General features: G+C 35.4%; 1 protein-coding gene across 4 annotated transcripts in view; it reads left to right on the top strand.

Annotated features, from left to right (window-relative positions):
* COL21A1 (collagen type XXI alpha 1 chain) overlaps window positions 1-17984 on the top strand; it is a 248843-nt gene that overhangs the window by 183481 nt on the left and 47378 nt on the right. For all 4 annotated transcript variants that reach the window (XM_045057676.1, XM_045057677.1, XM_045057675.1 and 1 more), the window contains 4 exons: window positions 5808-5861; window positions 6973-7026; window positions 8060-8113; window positions 8231-8284. In XM_045057676.1, coding sequence (XP_044913611.1) covers window positions 5808-5861; window positions 6973-7026; window positions 8060-8113; window positions 8231-8284 — 216 coding nt within the window. The remainder of the gene's footprint in view (window positions 1-5807; window positions 5862-6972; window positions 7027-8059; window positions 8114-8230; window positions 8285-17984) is intronic.

Here is a 17984-nt window from a genome sequence, read left to right as displayed (position 1 = left end):
TTTTTTTTAATTAAGGCCAATATTGTATTAGTCTAGACAGATAAGTACATTCCCAGATTTTCCTGCAATTAACCAGAGTGGATAAGGAATGAAATTGGTTCAGAATAAAACAGGATAAGTCTGAATGAATATTGGGGCCCTACACAAGAGGTCATAGCGACCCTGTCCAGGAGGTTTAAAGCCTCCTGGTGGAAAGTGTCCATGGGAATAATTGGAATGGGAATAATTGGAATGGGAATAATGGGAATAATTGGAAATGATACCATGTACGTACTTTTTCAACTTGTATCTTCCTTCTTTTGTGTCTGTCCTGCTGTCTCCTGTAACAGTGGACTGTTGTGAACCTATCTCCTACAGGGCAAGGTGCTCTGGATATTACTATTGAAGTATCAATAAGTCACTAGGGCTTCTTGATGAAGATGAAGGGTAGAACATACACATTTTCTCTATTTCTTAAACTCCCACGAAGACCCAAGGAAGCTCAATCTTAAAATAGAAAGAGATACGATTCATTTGAGAGAGAATCCTGTTTGTGTGTGTGCACACACATACATGTGCACACATGCACACAGGTACCCCAAAAGCTTAGGAAATGGTAATACAAAGTATTCTTGAAAATAGAGGTGGATTGAAAGTAGAGCTAAAAATGAAAACATGGTTGAATATTCCTTTAAGAACAGTGAGATCCTGCTATCCCTTCCTCACCTCTGTGTAGTTAAGTGAATTTCCCTTCTACCGTGGTAGGACTTGAAAGTTTATTATCTGGGGAGGATAAGACTGAGGGTTTCTAGACTGGAAAGAAAAGGTGGAGATGTACAAAACTATAGGCAAAGAAGATCTTTCTATGGGGAATCCGCTGATATCCAGAGCTGTTTAGTGAAATGACCTAACCACACCATGTATAGAGAATCTCAATGAACAGTACTCAGTGAGAGCTTATCATTAGCTTCCAGGTGAACTGACCACCAGGAACCAGAAAATATCTTAGGAAAATTAATGATACCAAAAAGTCTAAAAAGAAACTGACAAAAGACATGTGAAGAAGACTTGGAAAAATGGTCATTAATGCCCTCAGAGATGCAGAACTCCTGATAGATCCTGCTTCAGCGGAGCTCCTTGATAGGAAACACTGTGTCTTCAGGGCCAACACAGAGACAGTCCTGTAGCACATGATCCACTTGTACACCACATTCAAGATCCTTGGTCCTGGCACTCCTTGTACAGACCACCCCAGGCCCATTCCCACAGTCTGCCGGCCTCTTTCTTGTCTCTGTCTTGCTGAGGGCCTTCTAACACAGTATGCTTAGAGGTAGCCTAGGGAAGGTTGTTAATGTGAAATGTGGATGGAGTTGGGTGTATGGTCTGAGTCCACCTGTGTAAGCATGGGGTCATTATGGATGAAAAGCCTTCCATAGTGCTTAGCATAATGGATGATTATAGACCACATCCATGCTTAGTATTATACAGTTTTACACTGTAACACACCCTAACCAAAAGGAAGATCCTACAAGCATTCCAAGAGGGAAAACACTACAACCACCCCCCAAAAATATGCCATATACAAATGATCAGAATCAGAAAGGCTTCAAACATCTCACTGGTGACACTGATGTCAAAAAGAGAATGGAGCAGGGCCTTCAGACATCTGAAAGAAAAATCTAAACCATACTTTTATATGTGAATTAATTAATTACTTAAGTGAATATGATAAAGTTATTTTCAGAAATTTAAGGTTTCAAAAGATTGTCTCCCATAAATTCCTTTTGAGGAAGCGATTGGATGATGTATTCTCCTAACAAGGGAATAAATACAGATAGAACAGCAAATGTATATTGAAATAAGTGAGAAGGCTGTAGGAAGGACAAAGAATATCAAATTTGCAATGTCTGTGATTCTGTTTTGAAGTGATCTTGACAATTGGAGATAGATTGGAGTTCAATATTACAAAAAGTTTATAGGAAACTAGGTTTCCAAAACAGGTTATTGTTAACTGTAGGTAAAACAAACATTTGGTCAGGAAAAGGCAAGCAATCAACATATTGATGGCTTAGTTGTGAATCTTAATATAAGAAACACTGACTATTGATTTAACCAAAGCTTTAATGGAAAGTTAAGGGGTGCCTGGGTGGCTCAGTCGGTTGGGCGTCCGACTTCAGCTCAGGTCACGATCTTGCAGTCCGTGAGTTCGAGCCCCGCGTCGGGCTCTGGGCTGATGGCTCAGAGCCTGGAGCCTGCTTCCAATTCTGTGTCTCCCTCTCTCTCTGCCCCTCCCCTGTTCATGCTCTGTCTCTCTCTGTCTCAAAAATAAATAAACGTTAAAAAAAATTAAAAAAAAAAAAAAGAAAGTTAAAGGGATCTCTGCTTCTTACAAGTGGAGATGGGGAGAGGATGTTAGATGGTATGAGAGGTTGATTCTCTTCTTTCACAGAGGAAGGTCAGTAGATAAGCCTGGAAACTGAAACTGTGGTAGCAGTGTGACCACGTGATTTGAGCTCATAGAGATACGGAAGCTTAGAATAAAAAAAGAGCAGCCTTGGGGCGCCTGGGTGGCGCAGTCCGTTAAGCGTCCGACTTCAGCCAGGTCACGATCTCGCGGTCCGGGAGTTCGAGCCCCGCGTCAGGCTCTGGGCTGATGGCTCAGAGCCTGGAGCCTGTTTCCGATTCTGTGTCTCCCTCTCTCTCTGCCTCTCCCCCGTTCATGCTCTGTCTCTCTCTGTCCCAAAATAAATAAAAACGTTGAAAAAAAAATTAAAAAAAAAAAAAAGAGCAGCCTTGGGAGGGTTTTAAAACACTCTAATAACTCTTTAAAATTTACTCCTTAAAATATGTGAATAAATAATTTTCTTAAAAATTAAGATTTAAGTTTCAAAAATGTTTTTTTTTTTTTATTTAAGTGCAGCTGACACACAACATTGCATTAGTTTCAGGCGTACAGTATAGTGATTCAGTGTCTCTTTATGTTATATTGCACTTCCCACAAAGGTGGCTACCATCTGCCATACTACAATGTCATTACAATCTCATCGACTCTATTCCCCGTACAGTGCTTTTTATTTGCTTGACTTATTCATTATATAACTGGAAACCTGTATCTCCTACTCCCCTTCACCCATTTTGACCCTCCCTCCACTGCTGTTCCTTCTGGCAACTATCAGTTTGTTCTCTGTATTTATAGATCTCATTCTGCTTTTTGTTTGTTTAGTCATTGGTTTTGGATTTAGATTCCACATATGGTATTTGTCTTTCTCAGTTTGACTTATTTCACTTAGCATAACACCCTCTCGGTCCATCCATATTACTGAAAGGTCCAAATAGCATTTTTCTTACATCTGCATACTATTCCATTATATATGCAAGTATATATACATATCACATTTCTTTATTCATTTATCAGTGGACACTTGGGCTGCTTCCATATCTTAGCTATTGTAAATACTGCTGCAGTAAATGTAGGAAGCCATATATCTTTGAATTAGTGCTTTGGAATTTTTTGTGAACATACCTAGTAGTGGCATTTGGATTATATAGTATTTCTATTTTTAATTTTTGAGGAAACTCCATACCGTTTTCCATAGTGGGTGTACCAGTTTTCTTTTTCACTACATCTTTGTCAATACTTGGTACTTCTTTTTCATTTTAGCCATTTTGACAGGTGTGAGGTGATACCTCATTGTGGTTTTGATTTGCATTTTTTGGATGATGACTGACATTGAGTGCCTTTTTATGTGTCTGTTGGCCCTTTGTATGTCTTCTTTTGAAAAATGTCTGTTCAGGTCCTCTGCCCATTTTAAAATCAGATTTTTTTTTTTTGGTGTTGGGTTGTAGAAGTTCTTTATATTTTATTTTATTTTTAAATATTTTTTAATGTTAATTTATTTTTGGGAGAGACAGACAAAGCATGAGTGGGAGAGGGGCAGAGAGCAAGGGAGACAGAATCCAAAGCAGGTATGGTACTGGCACAAAAACAAACACATAGATCAATACAACAAAATAGTCCAGAAATAAACCCACACGTACATGGTCAATTAATCTGTAACAAAGGAAGTAAGGCTATGCAACAGGGAAAAGACAGTTTGTTCAATTGATGGTGAAAACTGGTCAGTTACATGCAAAAGGATGAAACTGGAACACTTTCTAACACTGTACACAACGTGTCGAGGGTGTGTTCAATGGAGTGATCTTTTTTTTTTTAATGTTTATTTATTTTTGAGAGAGAGAGAGAGAGAGAGGGAGGGAGGGAGGGAGGGAGGGAGGGAGGCGGAGTGCAAGCAGGGGAGGAGCAGAGAGAGAGGGAGACACAGAATCGGAAACAGGCTCCAGGTTCTGTGCTGACAGCTCAGAGCCTGACTCAGGGCTCAAACTCACAAACCCGTGAGATCATGACCTGAGCCGAAGTTGGATGCTTAACTGACTGAGCCACCCAGCTGCCCCAAATTCTTTACATTTTAAAAATATTAAACCCTTACTGGATATATCATTTACAAATGTCTTCTCCCATTCAGTAGGTTGTCTTCTTGTTCTATTGATAATCTCCTTTGCTGTGCAAAAGCTGTTTATTTTGATGTAGTCCCAAAAGTTAATTTTTGCTTTCATTTCCTTTGCTTTAGCAGACATATCCATAAAAATGTTGTGATGGCCAATATCAGAGAAAATACTGCCCTGTTGTCTTCTAGGATTTTTATGGTTTTGGGTCTCACATTTAGGTCTTAAGTCCCTTTGAGTTGATTTTTGTGTACGGTGTTAGAAAGTGTTCCACTTTCATCCTTTTGCATGTAACTGACCAGTTTTCACCATCAATTGAACAAACTGTCTTTTCCCTGTTGTATAGTCTTACTTCCTTTGTTACAGATTAATTGACCATGTAAGTGTGGGTTTATTTCTGGACTCTCTGTTCTGTTGTATTGATCTATGTGTTTGTTTTTGTGCCAGTACCATACTGTTTTGATTACTGCAGCTTTGCAGTGGATCTTTAAATTTGGAATTATGATACCTCCAGCTTTGTTCTTTGTCAAGATTTCTTTGACTATTTGGGATCTTTTGTGGTTCCATGCAAATTTTAGCATTATTTTTTTCTAGTTCTATAAAAAGTTCTGATGGTATTTTGATAGGGATTAAATTGAATTATAGTTTACAGAGTATAGGTTTTTTACTTCCTTGGTTACATTTATACCTAGGTATTTCAGTTTTTTGGGTGCAATTGAGAATGAGATTCTTAATTTCTCTTCCTGCTGTTTCATTATTAGTGTGTAGAAATGCTACTGATTTCTGGGTATTAATTTTGTATCCTGCAACTTTAGTGAATTCATGTATTACTTCTAATAGATTTTGGCTGTTTCCCCCAAATTTTGGAACATCATGTTTACATTTTCATTTGTCTCCATGCTTTTTGATTTAACCAAGGAGGTGAAAGACCTTTACTCTGAAAACTATGAAACATTTGATGAAAGAAATTGAAAATGACACAAATGGAAAGATATTTTATACTCAAGAATTAGAAGAATTAATGTTCAGATTCCCACACTACCCGAAACAATCAACAGATTCAGTGCAATCCCTATCAAAATACTAACAGCATTTTCCACAGAACGGAGCAAGTTCACCTAGTCTCAAAATACTTTCCTTATTTGATCATAAAGGAAACTTTGATAAATGAGGATTGATCTTTCATAGACATATGGTTTTAACGTACGTATGCGTATGGAAGATTTTTCTCCCAGTAGACTTTGACCAGGGTGAAGTTAAAGAATGTATGATGACATTTTTTAGGCTGATGTATTTTCTTTCATTAATTTTACTTTTATTTTCAGGGTGACCGTGGACTTCCTGGTTTTCCTGGGCTTCATGGAATGCCAGGATTAAAGGTTGAAAAAATCTAGTCTTAATATTCACCACATCATATTTTATTTTGAATTTAAAGTTACTTATGCTACAAATGTGTTATAAATAAATCCTCATGTGTAAATGAAAGTATATTAAAATAAATGGGTTACTATCATAGTGTACAGAAAGCTTTTACAAATTTTCTTTGCAATTTCCAGACACAAATTTTATGGTATTTAAACATTGATGAGTAAAGTTTACCATATGGAAATTTTTTTTAAGTTTGTTTATTTTTGAGAGAGAGAGAGAGAGAGAGTGTGTGCGTGAGACGGGTGGGGGGGGGTGGAGGGGTAGAGAGCAAGAGAATCCCAAGCAGGGTCTGTGCAGAGCTGGATGTGGGGCTTGAACCCATGAACCGAACCGTGAGATCATGACTTGAGCCAAAACCAAGAGCTGAAGCTTAACCGACTGAGCTATCCCAGCACCCCTCTATGGAAATTCTTTTAATTATAAGCCCTGAACTGTAGGTCCTATTTTGGTATCATCTGTCCTTATTTTTCCTTGTTTTTTTTTTTCATAAAGCCTTAAACATAGGGCTTTTGTAAACCTTAAATTATTTTATATTATGTTGACATATTAAACCTTGTTTATAATTGGTGTTGCTTTTTTTCTTTAATCTGTAAGGGACGTTTTCATACTTTTAAAAAATTCACTATTTTAATTCCAGTTAGTTAACATACCATGTTATATTAGTTTAAAGTGTATGATACAGTGATTCAGCAATGCAATATACTACTCAGTGTTCATCATAATAAGTGTACTCTTAATCCCCTTCACTTGTTTCGCTCATCCGCCCCCGCCTCTGGCCAACTTGCCGTCTGATATACTTTATTTTAAATGAGGACCCTCAGTTAAAGTTATTTTTCTTCCAACAAGAACATTTTTTACTAGAAGCGTACTTCAAATTACATAGTTTGAAAAGATATATATAAAACCACTTTCCATCCAAGAAAAATAGAATATACATTTTCTTCAAGTACCCACAGAAGAATCACTTGGTTAAATCACATAAAAAGGGACATAACAAATACTGGAATTAAAATTAAAAATTTAATAAAAAACAAAGCCCAATATTTATATTTTGCCTTTTAGGGTGAAATGGGCCCCAAAGGAGATAAAGGATCAACTGGATTTTATGGCAAAAAGGGAAGTATGGATTGTAAAACAAAGTATCTATATGGAACTTTGAATGTCATGGAAATGCAAAACTTGAATCTTTCCCAGCCACCATTTCAGCAATTAGCTTTGTTCATCTTTCTCAGGAGATTTATTTAGAATAATGAAAAACCCTAAAAATAACTGGTTTAGGTGTACACTGTGTTAATGATTATTCTGAATTTTTAAAGTATTTATGGAGAACGATTCCTTGGGAGAAGTAGTAACAGCATGTCCCTGGAGAATCAATGTTATGGGCCTTCTGATTTCTTCACATTGAAGGAAAATTATATTCTCTTCATATTGTGTTTAAAATACACTGCTTTTTAATTTTGCGGGATGTGGTTTCTGTATTTAGATGCTTATAATAATCCTGCATTCACCGTAATTTTGATGTCTTTATGTTGTGTCCGCTGGCCTGGTAAAATAATGCTTTGCCAAAAGTCATAGAGCCAACACAAGCTATAGTTCCATGAATTCTGTCATTACATAAAGAGTTTCACTTACTCACTTTTTAACTTAAGTTTGAGTTGCAATTTAAAAATCATTGTTGTACCTCCTCTGAGGATGGTGTCTAGAGACATTCATAGCGGTCCAACTGCCGTCATAGGCTATTCTACAATACAGCCTCTAGCAAAATGAGGCTGTCCAGAATGCCTGGTAATAGGATTGTTTACCTTACTACCACCAAAGTTGGGAAAGCACCAACATCTGCATGTGTGTGCCCAGGCAAACGTCAGAGTTTGTGCTGTGAGACCTAAAGTTCTTATGAATTTGCCTCAAATGAAAAAAACATGTTAGAAGGGCCCATGGTGGTTCCATGTGTGCTAAATGTGCCCATGCCAAAGTCAAGCCTGCTTTCTTTATTGAGGAGCAGAAAATCTTTGAGGAAGTGTTGAAGGCACAAGCACAGAGTCAGAAAGCTAAACAAACAAACAAAATGAAGCTTTTCTGAGTAATAAGAACAAAAAAATAAAAAGTTTTGCATGGATTGTTTTTTTCTTTTTATTTATTTTTAATACAGGGTGCAAAAGGTGAAAAGGGAAATGCTGGTTTTCCTGGCCTTCCTGGACGTGCTGTGAGTTTGACAGAAAAAGTTCTTGAGTATTTTACTTAAAAATTATCTTATACTCTCTTTCTTTAGAAATAAAAATTAGTGCAAAAATATATTAAACTACATGTATTTATTTTTTAGGGAGAACCAGGAAGACATGGAAAGGATGGACTAATGGGTAGTCCTGGTTACAAGGTATTTACATTAAAAAAAGAATTCTGTAACTTGTGAGTGAACATTTGAAAAATGTACTGACATTTAACTTTTTACATTATGACACTGGTATAAAGTAATGAGCTAAAAGTTGTTTTACTGTAATTGAAAAATGAAGTAAGTTTCTTTGGAGTCTGTTGTGAATTCTTATGTCTTAGAAATAAAATCCTTGGATATTTGAAAGTTGAACTTCTTTGATAAGCCATTGAAACTGAATTTGTTTGGTGGGTTAGAGGCAGAGGTACATAGCTCTTAGCTCCCAAAGGATTGAAGTTTTGGATGGGAGGTAGGAAGACTTCATCCTGAACCTTAACAACTTCTTTATCAATTCTGTGGTGTCAGTATGGGAGAAATAAAGCAAGAGGTACTGGGAAGTCAGTCCTTCACCAACCCTGAAAAAGTCAATGGCTCTGAAAAACACGATGGTGGGTTAGCACCATCTTACTGTTACATAAATGGTTGATTGGTTAATTATCAAATAGGAATGGGCTTTCTGTGCTATAGCTTGTTAAATGAAAAGATATCAGTCATGTGTATATATTTAAGTCCATGTATCTGGAATATGCTAACAGCCCACATCATTGTTCTGCTATAAGTTTCTTGAGTATTTAAGGAGAGGATTTGTGTAATCCATCAACCAATGAGGCTGCTTGGTCAAGCATTGGATTTCGAGATGTCATCAGGTTTCCTAATCATGAGGCCAAACTTGCTCAGAAATCCAGTCCATATTTTCTTTGTCCACCATTGTTTTCTTTTCCTTTGGACAAACTGTTCATTTATTTGCCTAAGTATTATGTAAGTTACCCAAATATCCATGATTCTTAAAGATTATAAATAGTGCTTTCTGAATGTAAAATATTGGGGCTCATGTTTTTAATTTATTTTTTTAACATTTATTTACTTTTGAAAGACAGAGACCGAGCATGAACATGGGAGGGACAGAAAGAGGGAGACACAGAATCTGAAGCAGCTCCAAGCTCTGAGCTGTCAGCACAGAGCCCGACAGGAGTCTCAGACTCACAAATAATGAGATCATGACCTGAGGTGAAGTCAGACACTTAATCAACTGAGCCACCCAGATGCTCCTGGGGCTTAGTTTTAAGGGCTCAGTCATGTGTTGTTAATTATATTTCAGTGATTCTGTATTTTATTTCCCATTTGTTAATTAAACAGATATTTATTGATGTTTATTAGGTGCTATATGTACAGAAGGGAACATAACTATATCAGCCCTTATTTTTGTGGAGTGTATAATCTAGTCTCTATTAAAGAACACAGATTTTTCTCTTTAACTTCAAATTTTGCATTCATCTAATTTAATTTTCCTTTGTCTTCTGTTATCAAAAGCCCATGTGCCACAAGAAATGAGATTATGGTTTTCTGGGGTAGTTAAGTCTGGAGAATAGAACTGAATGGGATTTCTACCCCTCAGTGACATTTTCTAATCAACTGTATGTCTTTTGGCAAATTTTTTGACCTTCAGTTTTCTCCATTTAAAATATGGGATAAATATTACTTACATAGGTTGGTATGGTGTAGGGACTGAGAAAGATAGAGCACCCAGCATAGTACCTGTCAGAGAATGTATTCAATAAGGAATTAGTTTCTTTGTACATTTTTTGATTGGAGCTTTGCATGAAGATCCCTTTTGGAGCCTAAAAAAAAAAAAAAAAAAAAAAAAACAACTTTATTGAGGTATGATTGAGATGCAAAAACTGTACATATTTCATATATACAACTTGGTGAGTTTGTAGATAAGTATATACTCATGAAACCATCACCACAGTCAATGCCATAAACATGTCACCTCCAAAAATTTCCTCCGTATTTATTATTATTATTATTTTTGTGATGACAACACTTAATATAAGGTCTACCTTGTTAGGTCATTTCAAAGTTTACAATACAGCATTGTTAACTCTGGGCATTAAGCTGTACAGTAGATATCTAGGACTTACTCATTTTGTATAATTGAAACTTTGTACCCTTTGACCAGTCTTCTCTCTCTCTCTTCCTCTTCTCCATCCCTGGGAAACCACCATTCTATTTTCTGCTTCTAGGAGTTTGTTTGGGATTCTCCATATAAGTGGGATCATATAGTATTTGTCACTATGTGTCTGGCTTTTGCTTAGCATTGTCTTCTGGGTTCATCCATGTTGTAACAAATGACAATATTTCCTTCTTTTTTTGAGGATAAACCATATTTCTATGTCTGTGTCTGTATATCTTATCTGTATCTATCTAGATATCACAGTTTTTTTATTCATTCAACTAGTGCACATTTAAGTTACTTAATGTCTTGATTATTATGAATAATGCTGCAATGGACATGGCATTACAGATATGTCTTCGATACCCTTATTTCCATTCCTTTGGATATATACCCAGAAGTGAGATTGTCATATTACATGATAGTTATCGTTTTACTTTTTTGAGGAACTTCTATACTTTTTTTCCATAGTGGCTGCATCAATTTACATTTCCACTAACAGTATACAAGGCTTCCAGTTTCTCCACATCCTTCCTAAGACTTGTTACTTTAATTTTTTTGGTTGTTTTTAGTAATAGCCCCTAATGGATTGGAAGTGATATTTCATTGTGGTTTTGATTTGCATTTCCCTGTTGATTAGTGATGTTGAGCACTTTTACATATACTTGGTCATTTGTATGTTGTTATACAGAAATGACCTTTCAATTCCTTTGCCCATGTTTAAATAGGGGTGTTATTACCGCTGTTGAGTTGTAGGAGTTCCTTCTGTATTTTGGACATTAATCCTTTATCAGATATATGGTTTGCAAATGTTTACTCCCATTCTTTGGGTTGCCTTTTCATTTTGTTGATGACTTTCTTGTTTGTGCAGAAGCTTTTTGGTTTGATGTAATCCCACTTGACTAATTTTGCTTTTGTTGCCTATGCTTTTGGTTCCTGGATCGAACATACACATTTTAGGATTCTTTTTTCTATTTATATAAAAATTTCCATTGGGATTTTAATAGGGATTGAACTGAATCTGTAGGTCATTTGTGGTAATGGATGTTTTAACAATAAAAAATATTCCAGTCCATGAACTAGAGATGACTTTCATTTATTTGTTTATTCCTTAATTTCTTTCATTAATGTTTTATAGTTTTTAGTGTATAAGTCTTGCTCCTTTTTGGTTTAGTTTATTTCAAAGTATTTTATTATTTTTATGCTGTTATAAATATGATGTTTTCTTAATTTTCTTTTTGTATAGTTTGCTGTTAGTGTATAAAAATGCAGTTGAGTTTTATATGTTGATTTTGTATCCTGCAACCTTATTGAATTTATTAGTTTGAACAGTTTTTTTGTGGAGTCTTTAGGTTTTCCTGTATATGGGATTATGTCATCTATAAACAGAGACAGTTTTACTTCTTTTTCCAATTTCGATGTTTTTTTTTCTTTTTCTTGCCTTATTTCCCTAACTATTCTAGTACTATGTTGAAAAGAAGTGGTAAGAGTGTGCATCTTTGTGTTGTTCCTGATCATAAAGGAAAAGCTTTCAGTTTTTCATCATTAAATACGATGTTCACTGTGGGTTTTTCATACATGTGATCTTTATTAAGTTCCTTCTGTACCTAGTTTGTTGAGAGTGTTGATGATGAAATGATGTTGAATTTTGTCAAATGTTTTTTCTGCATTTCTTGATCATGTGATTTTTATCTTTATTCTGGTAATGTGGTGTATCACACTGATTTGCATATACTGCCATCTTTGTATCCCAGGGATAAATCTCACTTAGTGATGATGTATGATCCTTTCAATGTGCTGTTGAATTCAGTTTGCTACTATTTGTTGGGGACTTTTGCATGCACCTTCATCACGGATATTGTGGTTTTCTTTCCTTCTGGTGTTTTGTCTGGCTTTAGTAGCAGGCTAATACGGGCCTCATAAAATGATTTGGAAGTGTCCTCTCTTCTATTTCTTGGAACATTTTAAGAAGGATTCATATTTAAATGTTTAGTAGAATTTACCTGTGAAGTCTATGGTCCTGGGACTTTATTTATTGCAAGATCTTTGATTACTCATTCAATCTCCTCATTTGTTTTTGGTCTGTTCCGTCTTTCTCTTTCTTCTTATATCACTTTTGGCAGGTTTTGTGTTTCTAGGAATTTATCCATTTCTTTTAGTATGTCCAATTTTTTTTTGCATACAATTATTCACAATAGTCCCTCGTGATCTTTTTCACTTCTGTGGCATCAATTGTAATGTCTCCTCTTTTGTTTCTGACTTTATTTGAGTCTTCTCTCTTTTTTCTTTGTCTAGATAACTAAGGATTTGTCCATATTTTATATCTTTTTAAAAAATCAACTCTGGCTTTGTCTATTTTTTCTATTTTTTGTATTCTATATCTTATTTATTTTTGTTCAAATGTTAATCATTTCCTTCCTCCAGCTAACTTTGGGCTTTTTTTTTTTTGAGTTTATTGCCCTTTTTGATATTAATCTGGGTAGCATGATTGCATGCGTATACCCACAAGTGTAAACTATAGTTCAGTTTTTAACAGCTTTATTTATAAATAAACCACACATTATATAGTTTACCTATTTAACTTATTGTACACACAATTCAATGGTTTTCAGTATACTTTGAGTTATTAAATTGTCACTTCAATCTAATTTTAGAACATTTTAATCACCTCAAAAAGAAACCCTATACTCATTAGTGGTCTCTTGCAATTTCCTCCCAGCCACTCCCCCTCTACTTTCAGCCCTATGCAACATCTAATGTACTTTCTGTCTCTATGGATTTTCCTGTTATGAATATTTGCTAGGGAATTTGGCAGGATGTGGCCTTTTGTGGCTAACTTCTTACACTTAACAGAACATTTTCAAGTTCTTTCTGTGTTTTGGCCTATACAGTACTTTATTCATTTTTATTGATATTTCCTATTTATTCACTCATTGGTTGATGAATATTTGGGTTTAACTTATTAAGAAACTACCAAACTAGTAAGCTTCAGTATACTTTTTAGTTTGGAATAATTCTAGATTTATACAAAAGTTGCAAGTAACAGTATACAGAGTTCCCTTACACACTCTGTCCATTTTCTCCTGATGTTAACATATTGCTATGGTACATTTGTCAAAAGTAAGACATCAATATTGACACATTGCTATAAGTTAAACTCCATACTTTATTTGGATTTTATTCATATGTCTTTTTTCTATTCCATGATCTAATTGAGGATATTCCACATTGCATTGTTTTGTTATGTCTCCTTAGTCTCTTCTAATCAATGATAATTTATCAGCCTTTTCTCGTTTTTCATGACTTGGACAATTTTGAAGAGCTTTGATTTCGTATTTTGTAGAATATCACTCAGTGTGGGTTTTTCTGATAGTTTTCATGATTAGGCTGTAACTGTAAGTATTTTATTTTTTATTTTTTATTTATGGTTTTGGTGGGAAGGGAAGAATAACACAAAGGTGAACTGTCCTACTCATCAGAGAGTATATATGCTGTCCACTTGACTAATCATTGATTATATTAACTTTGATCATTTGGTTATGGTAGTGTTTGTCAGGTTTCTTCACTGTGAAGTTACTGCTTTTTTCCTTTTACATGCTTTACGGAATTGAGTTACTATGTCCAGTTCCTACTTATGATAGGGCAGAGGGGCTGAGATTAAAATTTCAACTCACAGAGGGGAGAGTATGTACATATCTTTACATTTATTAGAGGAGAGTTCTGGTTGTAACAATATTGAGTTCTTCCAGTCCATGAACATGGTATATCATTCCACCTAGATGGTCTTTCTTTAATATATCTCAGAAATGTTTTATAGTTTTCAGCATGCAGATCTTGCATGTGATTTTGTTAAATTCATATGCAAAAATTTTATTTTGTTAAATGCTCTTGTGAATAGATTTTTAAAAATTTTCTCTTGCTAACATGAAAATATGGTGGTTGGTATGTTGATTATATACCCTTTTTAAGTTTGAGGAAGATTTTAATTACTAATTAAATTCTTTTACTAAATATTGGGATATTTAGTGTTTTTCTTCCTTCTTGGGTAAGTTTTGCTAATTTGTGTCTTTGAAGGAATTTGTTCATTTCATTTTCAATTTGTTGGCATATTTTATTTATAATATTGCATTATTCTTGTCTGTTTAATTAACTAATTTTATGAAGTTTGAAATTTTAATTCCAGTATAGTTAACACAGTATTACATTAATTTCAGGTATACAAGATAGTGATTCAACACATCTACGCATTACTCAATGCTCATCATGAAAAGTATACTCTTTAATCCCCATTACCTGTTTCATCCAGTCCCACACCTACCTCCCCTAGGGTAATACATCAGTTCTCAAAAGTTACAAGTCTTGGGGTGCCTGAGTGGCTATGTCATTTGAATGTCCAACTCTTAATTTTGGCTCGGGTCATGATCCCAGGGTTGTGGGATCAACCCCTCTATCAGGCTCCGTGCTGAGCATGGAGCTTGCTTAAGATTCGCTCTCTCCTCTCTCTCTCTCTCTCTCTCTCTCTCTCTCTCTCTCTCTCTCTCTCTCTCTCTTTCTCTTTCTCTCTCCCCCTCCAAAATAAATAAATAAATAAATAAATAAATAAATAAGTAAATAAGTAAATAAGTAAATAAAAAACAAGCAAGCAATTTTTAATAAATACTTTATTTTTAGAGAGAGAATAGGAGAGGGGCAGGGCGGGCTGGTAGGGAGAATCTTAACCAAGCTCCATGCTCAACTTGGAGCCCAACAGAGGGGTTGATCCCACAACCCTGGAACCATGGGATCGTGACCTGAGCCAAAATCAGGAGTTGGATGCTCCCCAGACACCCCACAAATCTTTAAAATAAAAGATGTTCCTCGGTTTGTTTCTCTCTTTTTTTCCTTTGCTCATTTGTTTCTTAAATTCCACGTATGAGTGAAATGATATGGTATTTGATTTTCTCTGACATTTTGTTTAGCCTTATACTCTCTGGCTTCACCCGTGTTGTTGCAAATGGCAGATTTCATTCTTTTTTGTGGCTGAATAATAGTCTGTTGTATGTATATGCCATCTCTTCTTTATCCATTCATCTATAGATGGACACTTGGTATGTTCAAAATTTGGCTATGGTAAATAATGCTGCAATAAACCTAGGGGTGCATGTATACCTTTGAATTAGTGTTTTTGTACTTTTTAGGTAAATATCCTATTGCGTATTGCAATTATGTATCATAGGGTAGTTCCATTTTTAACTTTTTGATGAACCTCCTCACTGTTTTCCATAGTGGTGTTATCAGTTGACACTCCTACCAAAATTGCATGAGGGTTCCTTTTTCTTTAAAAATTTTTTTTAATGTTTATTTTTTAGAGAAAGAAAGTGCATGAGTGGGGGAGGGGCAGAAAGAGGGGAGATATAGAATCTGAAGCAAGCTTCAGGCTCTGAGCTGTCAGCACAGAGCCTGATGTGGGGCTTGAACTCAGGATACATGAGATCATGACCTGATCCAAAGTCAGATGCCCAACCTACTGAGCCACCCTGGCACCCCAAGCGTTTCTTGTTCTCTACATCCTCTCCAACACTCGTTTCTTTTATTTTCTATTTTAGCCTTTCTGATAGGTGTGAGGTAATATTTTATTGTAGTTTTGATTTGCGCTGAAGTCAGATGCTTAAACAACTGAGCCACCCAGGCGCCCTGAGAAGCTTTTTATTTTGATGTACTCCCAGTAGTTTATTTTTGCTTTTGTTTCCCTTGCCTCAGAGGACATATCTAGAAAAAAAGTAGCTATGGTTGATGTCAGAGAAATTACTGCCTCTGTTCTCTTTAAGGATATTTATAATTTCAGATCTAACTTTAGGTACTAAATCCATTTTGAATTTTTTTAAAGTTTATTTTTTTGAGAGAGAGGGAGAGTGAGTGCGCCCGCATGTGTATGGGAGAAAGTGGGGGAGGGGAAGTGAGGTAGAGGGAGAGAGAGAGAGAATCTGAAGCAGGGTTCACACAATCAGTTTAGAGCAATATGTGGGGCTTGAACCCATGAACTGTGAGATCATGACCAGAGCCAAAGTCAGACCCTTAACCAACTGAGTCATCCAGGCACTCCACCATTTTGATGTCATCTTTGTTTTTGGTATAAGCCAGCAGTCCAGTTTCATTCTTTTACATGTTGCTGTCTAATTCTCTCAACATCAGTTGCTGAAGAGACTTTTTCTCATTGTGTATTCTTTGCTGTTTTGTCAAAAATCAATTGACCATGTAAATGTGGGCTTCTTTTTGGGTTTTCTGTTCCCTTGATCTATGTGCCTATTTTGGTGTCATATTCTTGTCCTTTTAATGTAGGATTTTTTAATGTGCTCTCATTCCTGATATTTTGTAATAACTTAACACAGTTACAGTTGAATTCATGCACCACAGGGTTTTTCTTCATTTTTTCCTTTGTCATCTTGGCCTGATGCTTTTTGTGTTGAATCGTTTCGTGATAACTTTCTCTTATTTCTTACATGGAAACTGGTTAAGTTGAGCACTGTATCTCTCATAGGGTCAATAATAGTAAACTTCATTCTCGTAGGAAATGAGCCATTCCATCTAGATTTTTCAAAGGACTTGTATAAAATTGTGCAAATTCCTCTATAGTTTTTAAAAAGTTCTTGGTTTCAGTAATTTGTCTCTCCTTGTTACTTGTTTGAATATTTGTGCTTTCATTTTCTACTGTTTTTTTTGTTTTGTTGTTTTTTTGTTTTTGCTTGATTATATGAGATTGTGGTTTTTCTATTTGTGTTTTTTTTTCACAGAACCAACATTGTAATTTAATTATTAACTTCACTGATTTTTCCATTTCTGGTTTTTGGTGTGTTTTTTGTTTTTGGTTTTTGGTTTTGTTTTTTGTTTTGTTATTACATTTATACTACTTCCTAACTTCTTTCTTTTTTCTTATATTTTTCTAGGTTTTACAATTGGGAATTGAATTCATTTATTTTCATTCTTTTCCTATTTTTTGCTTCCAGTATTTAAATTATACGTATTCTTTTTGATTATTGCTTCAATTGTATTCCCTTGATATTAATGTGCAGTGTTTTCTCATTAATGCTACTTTTAGAGGGGCACCTGGGCGGGTCAGTCACTTAGGTCTTGATTTCAACTCAGGTCATAATCTCAGTGTCATCAGATCAAACCCCATGTCAGGCTCTGTGCTGAGCATGGAGCCTCCTTGGGATTCTCTTCCTCTCTCTCTGCCCCTCCCCTGCTCTAATATTTATAAGCTATTTTCCACTCTTTGCCCACCTTTGTTTCAAATCTGCAATTAAATATATTCAGGGTTCATCCCCAGGTATATTTGTAAGTTATAGTCATCATTGTGGTTTATAGAAGCTGCTTCTATAGTGTATTTCTTAGGAAATGCTTGTGAATACAGTGTTCTCTGAATTCTTATGTCTTAACATGTTTTCTATATTCTTGTTAATTGAATGACAATTTAGCTGTCACTGTCTTGTCACTGACATTATAAGCTCTTGTCTCACTGTTTTTCTTTGAGTATCTTTGAGATGTTCCTCCACTGCTGTCATGTATGTTGCTGGTAGCAACCTAATTATATTTCTTTTGTAAGTGGCTTCAGGTTTGTTGTTTGTTTTTTTTTTTTTTTTTTGTATGGTAACCCAGAGAGTTAAAAAAACCCAAAACAACAACAACAAAACACCTTTATGTGTAAAGTCTGAT

The sequence above is a fragment of the Felis catus genome, chromosome B2 (genome assembly GCF_018350175.1).
Source record: "Felis catus isolate Fca126 chromosome B2, F.catus_Fca126_mat1.0, whole genome shotgun sequence".
NCBI classification, from domain to species: domain Eukaryota; kingdom Metazoa; phylum Chordata; class Mammalia; order Carnivora; family Felidae; genus Felis; species Felis catus.
Note: the sequence above shows the minus strand (reverse complement) of the source record. Positions and strands in the feature narration are given on the sequence as shown.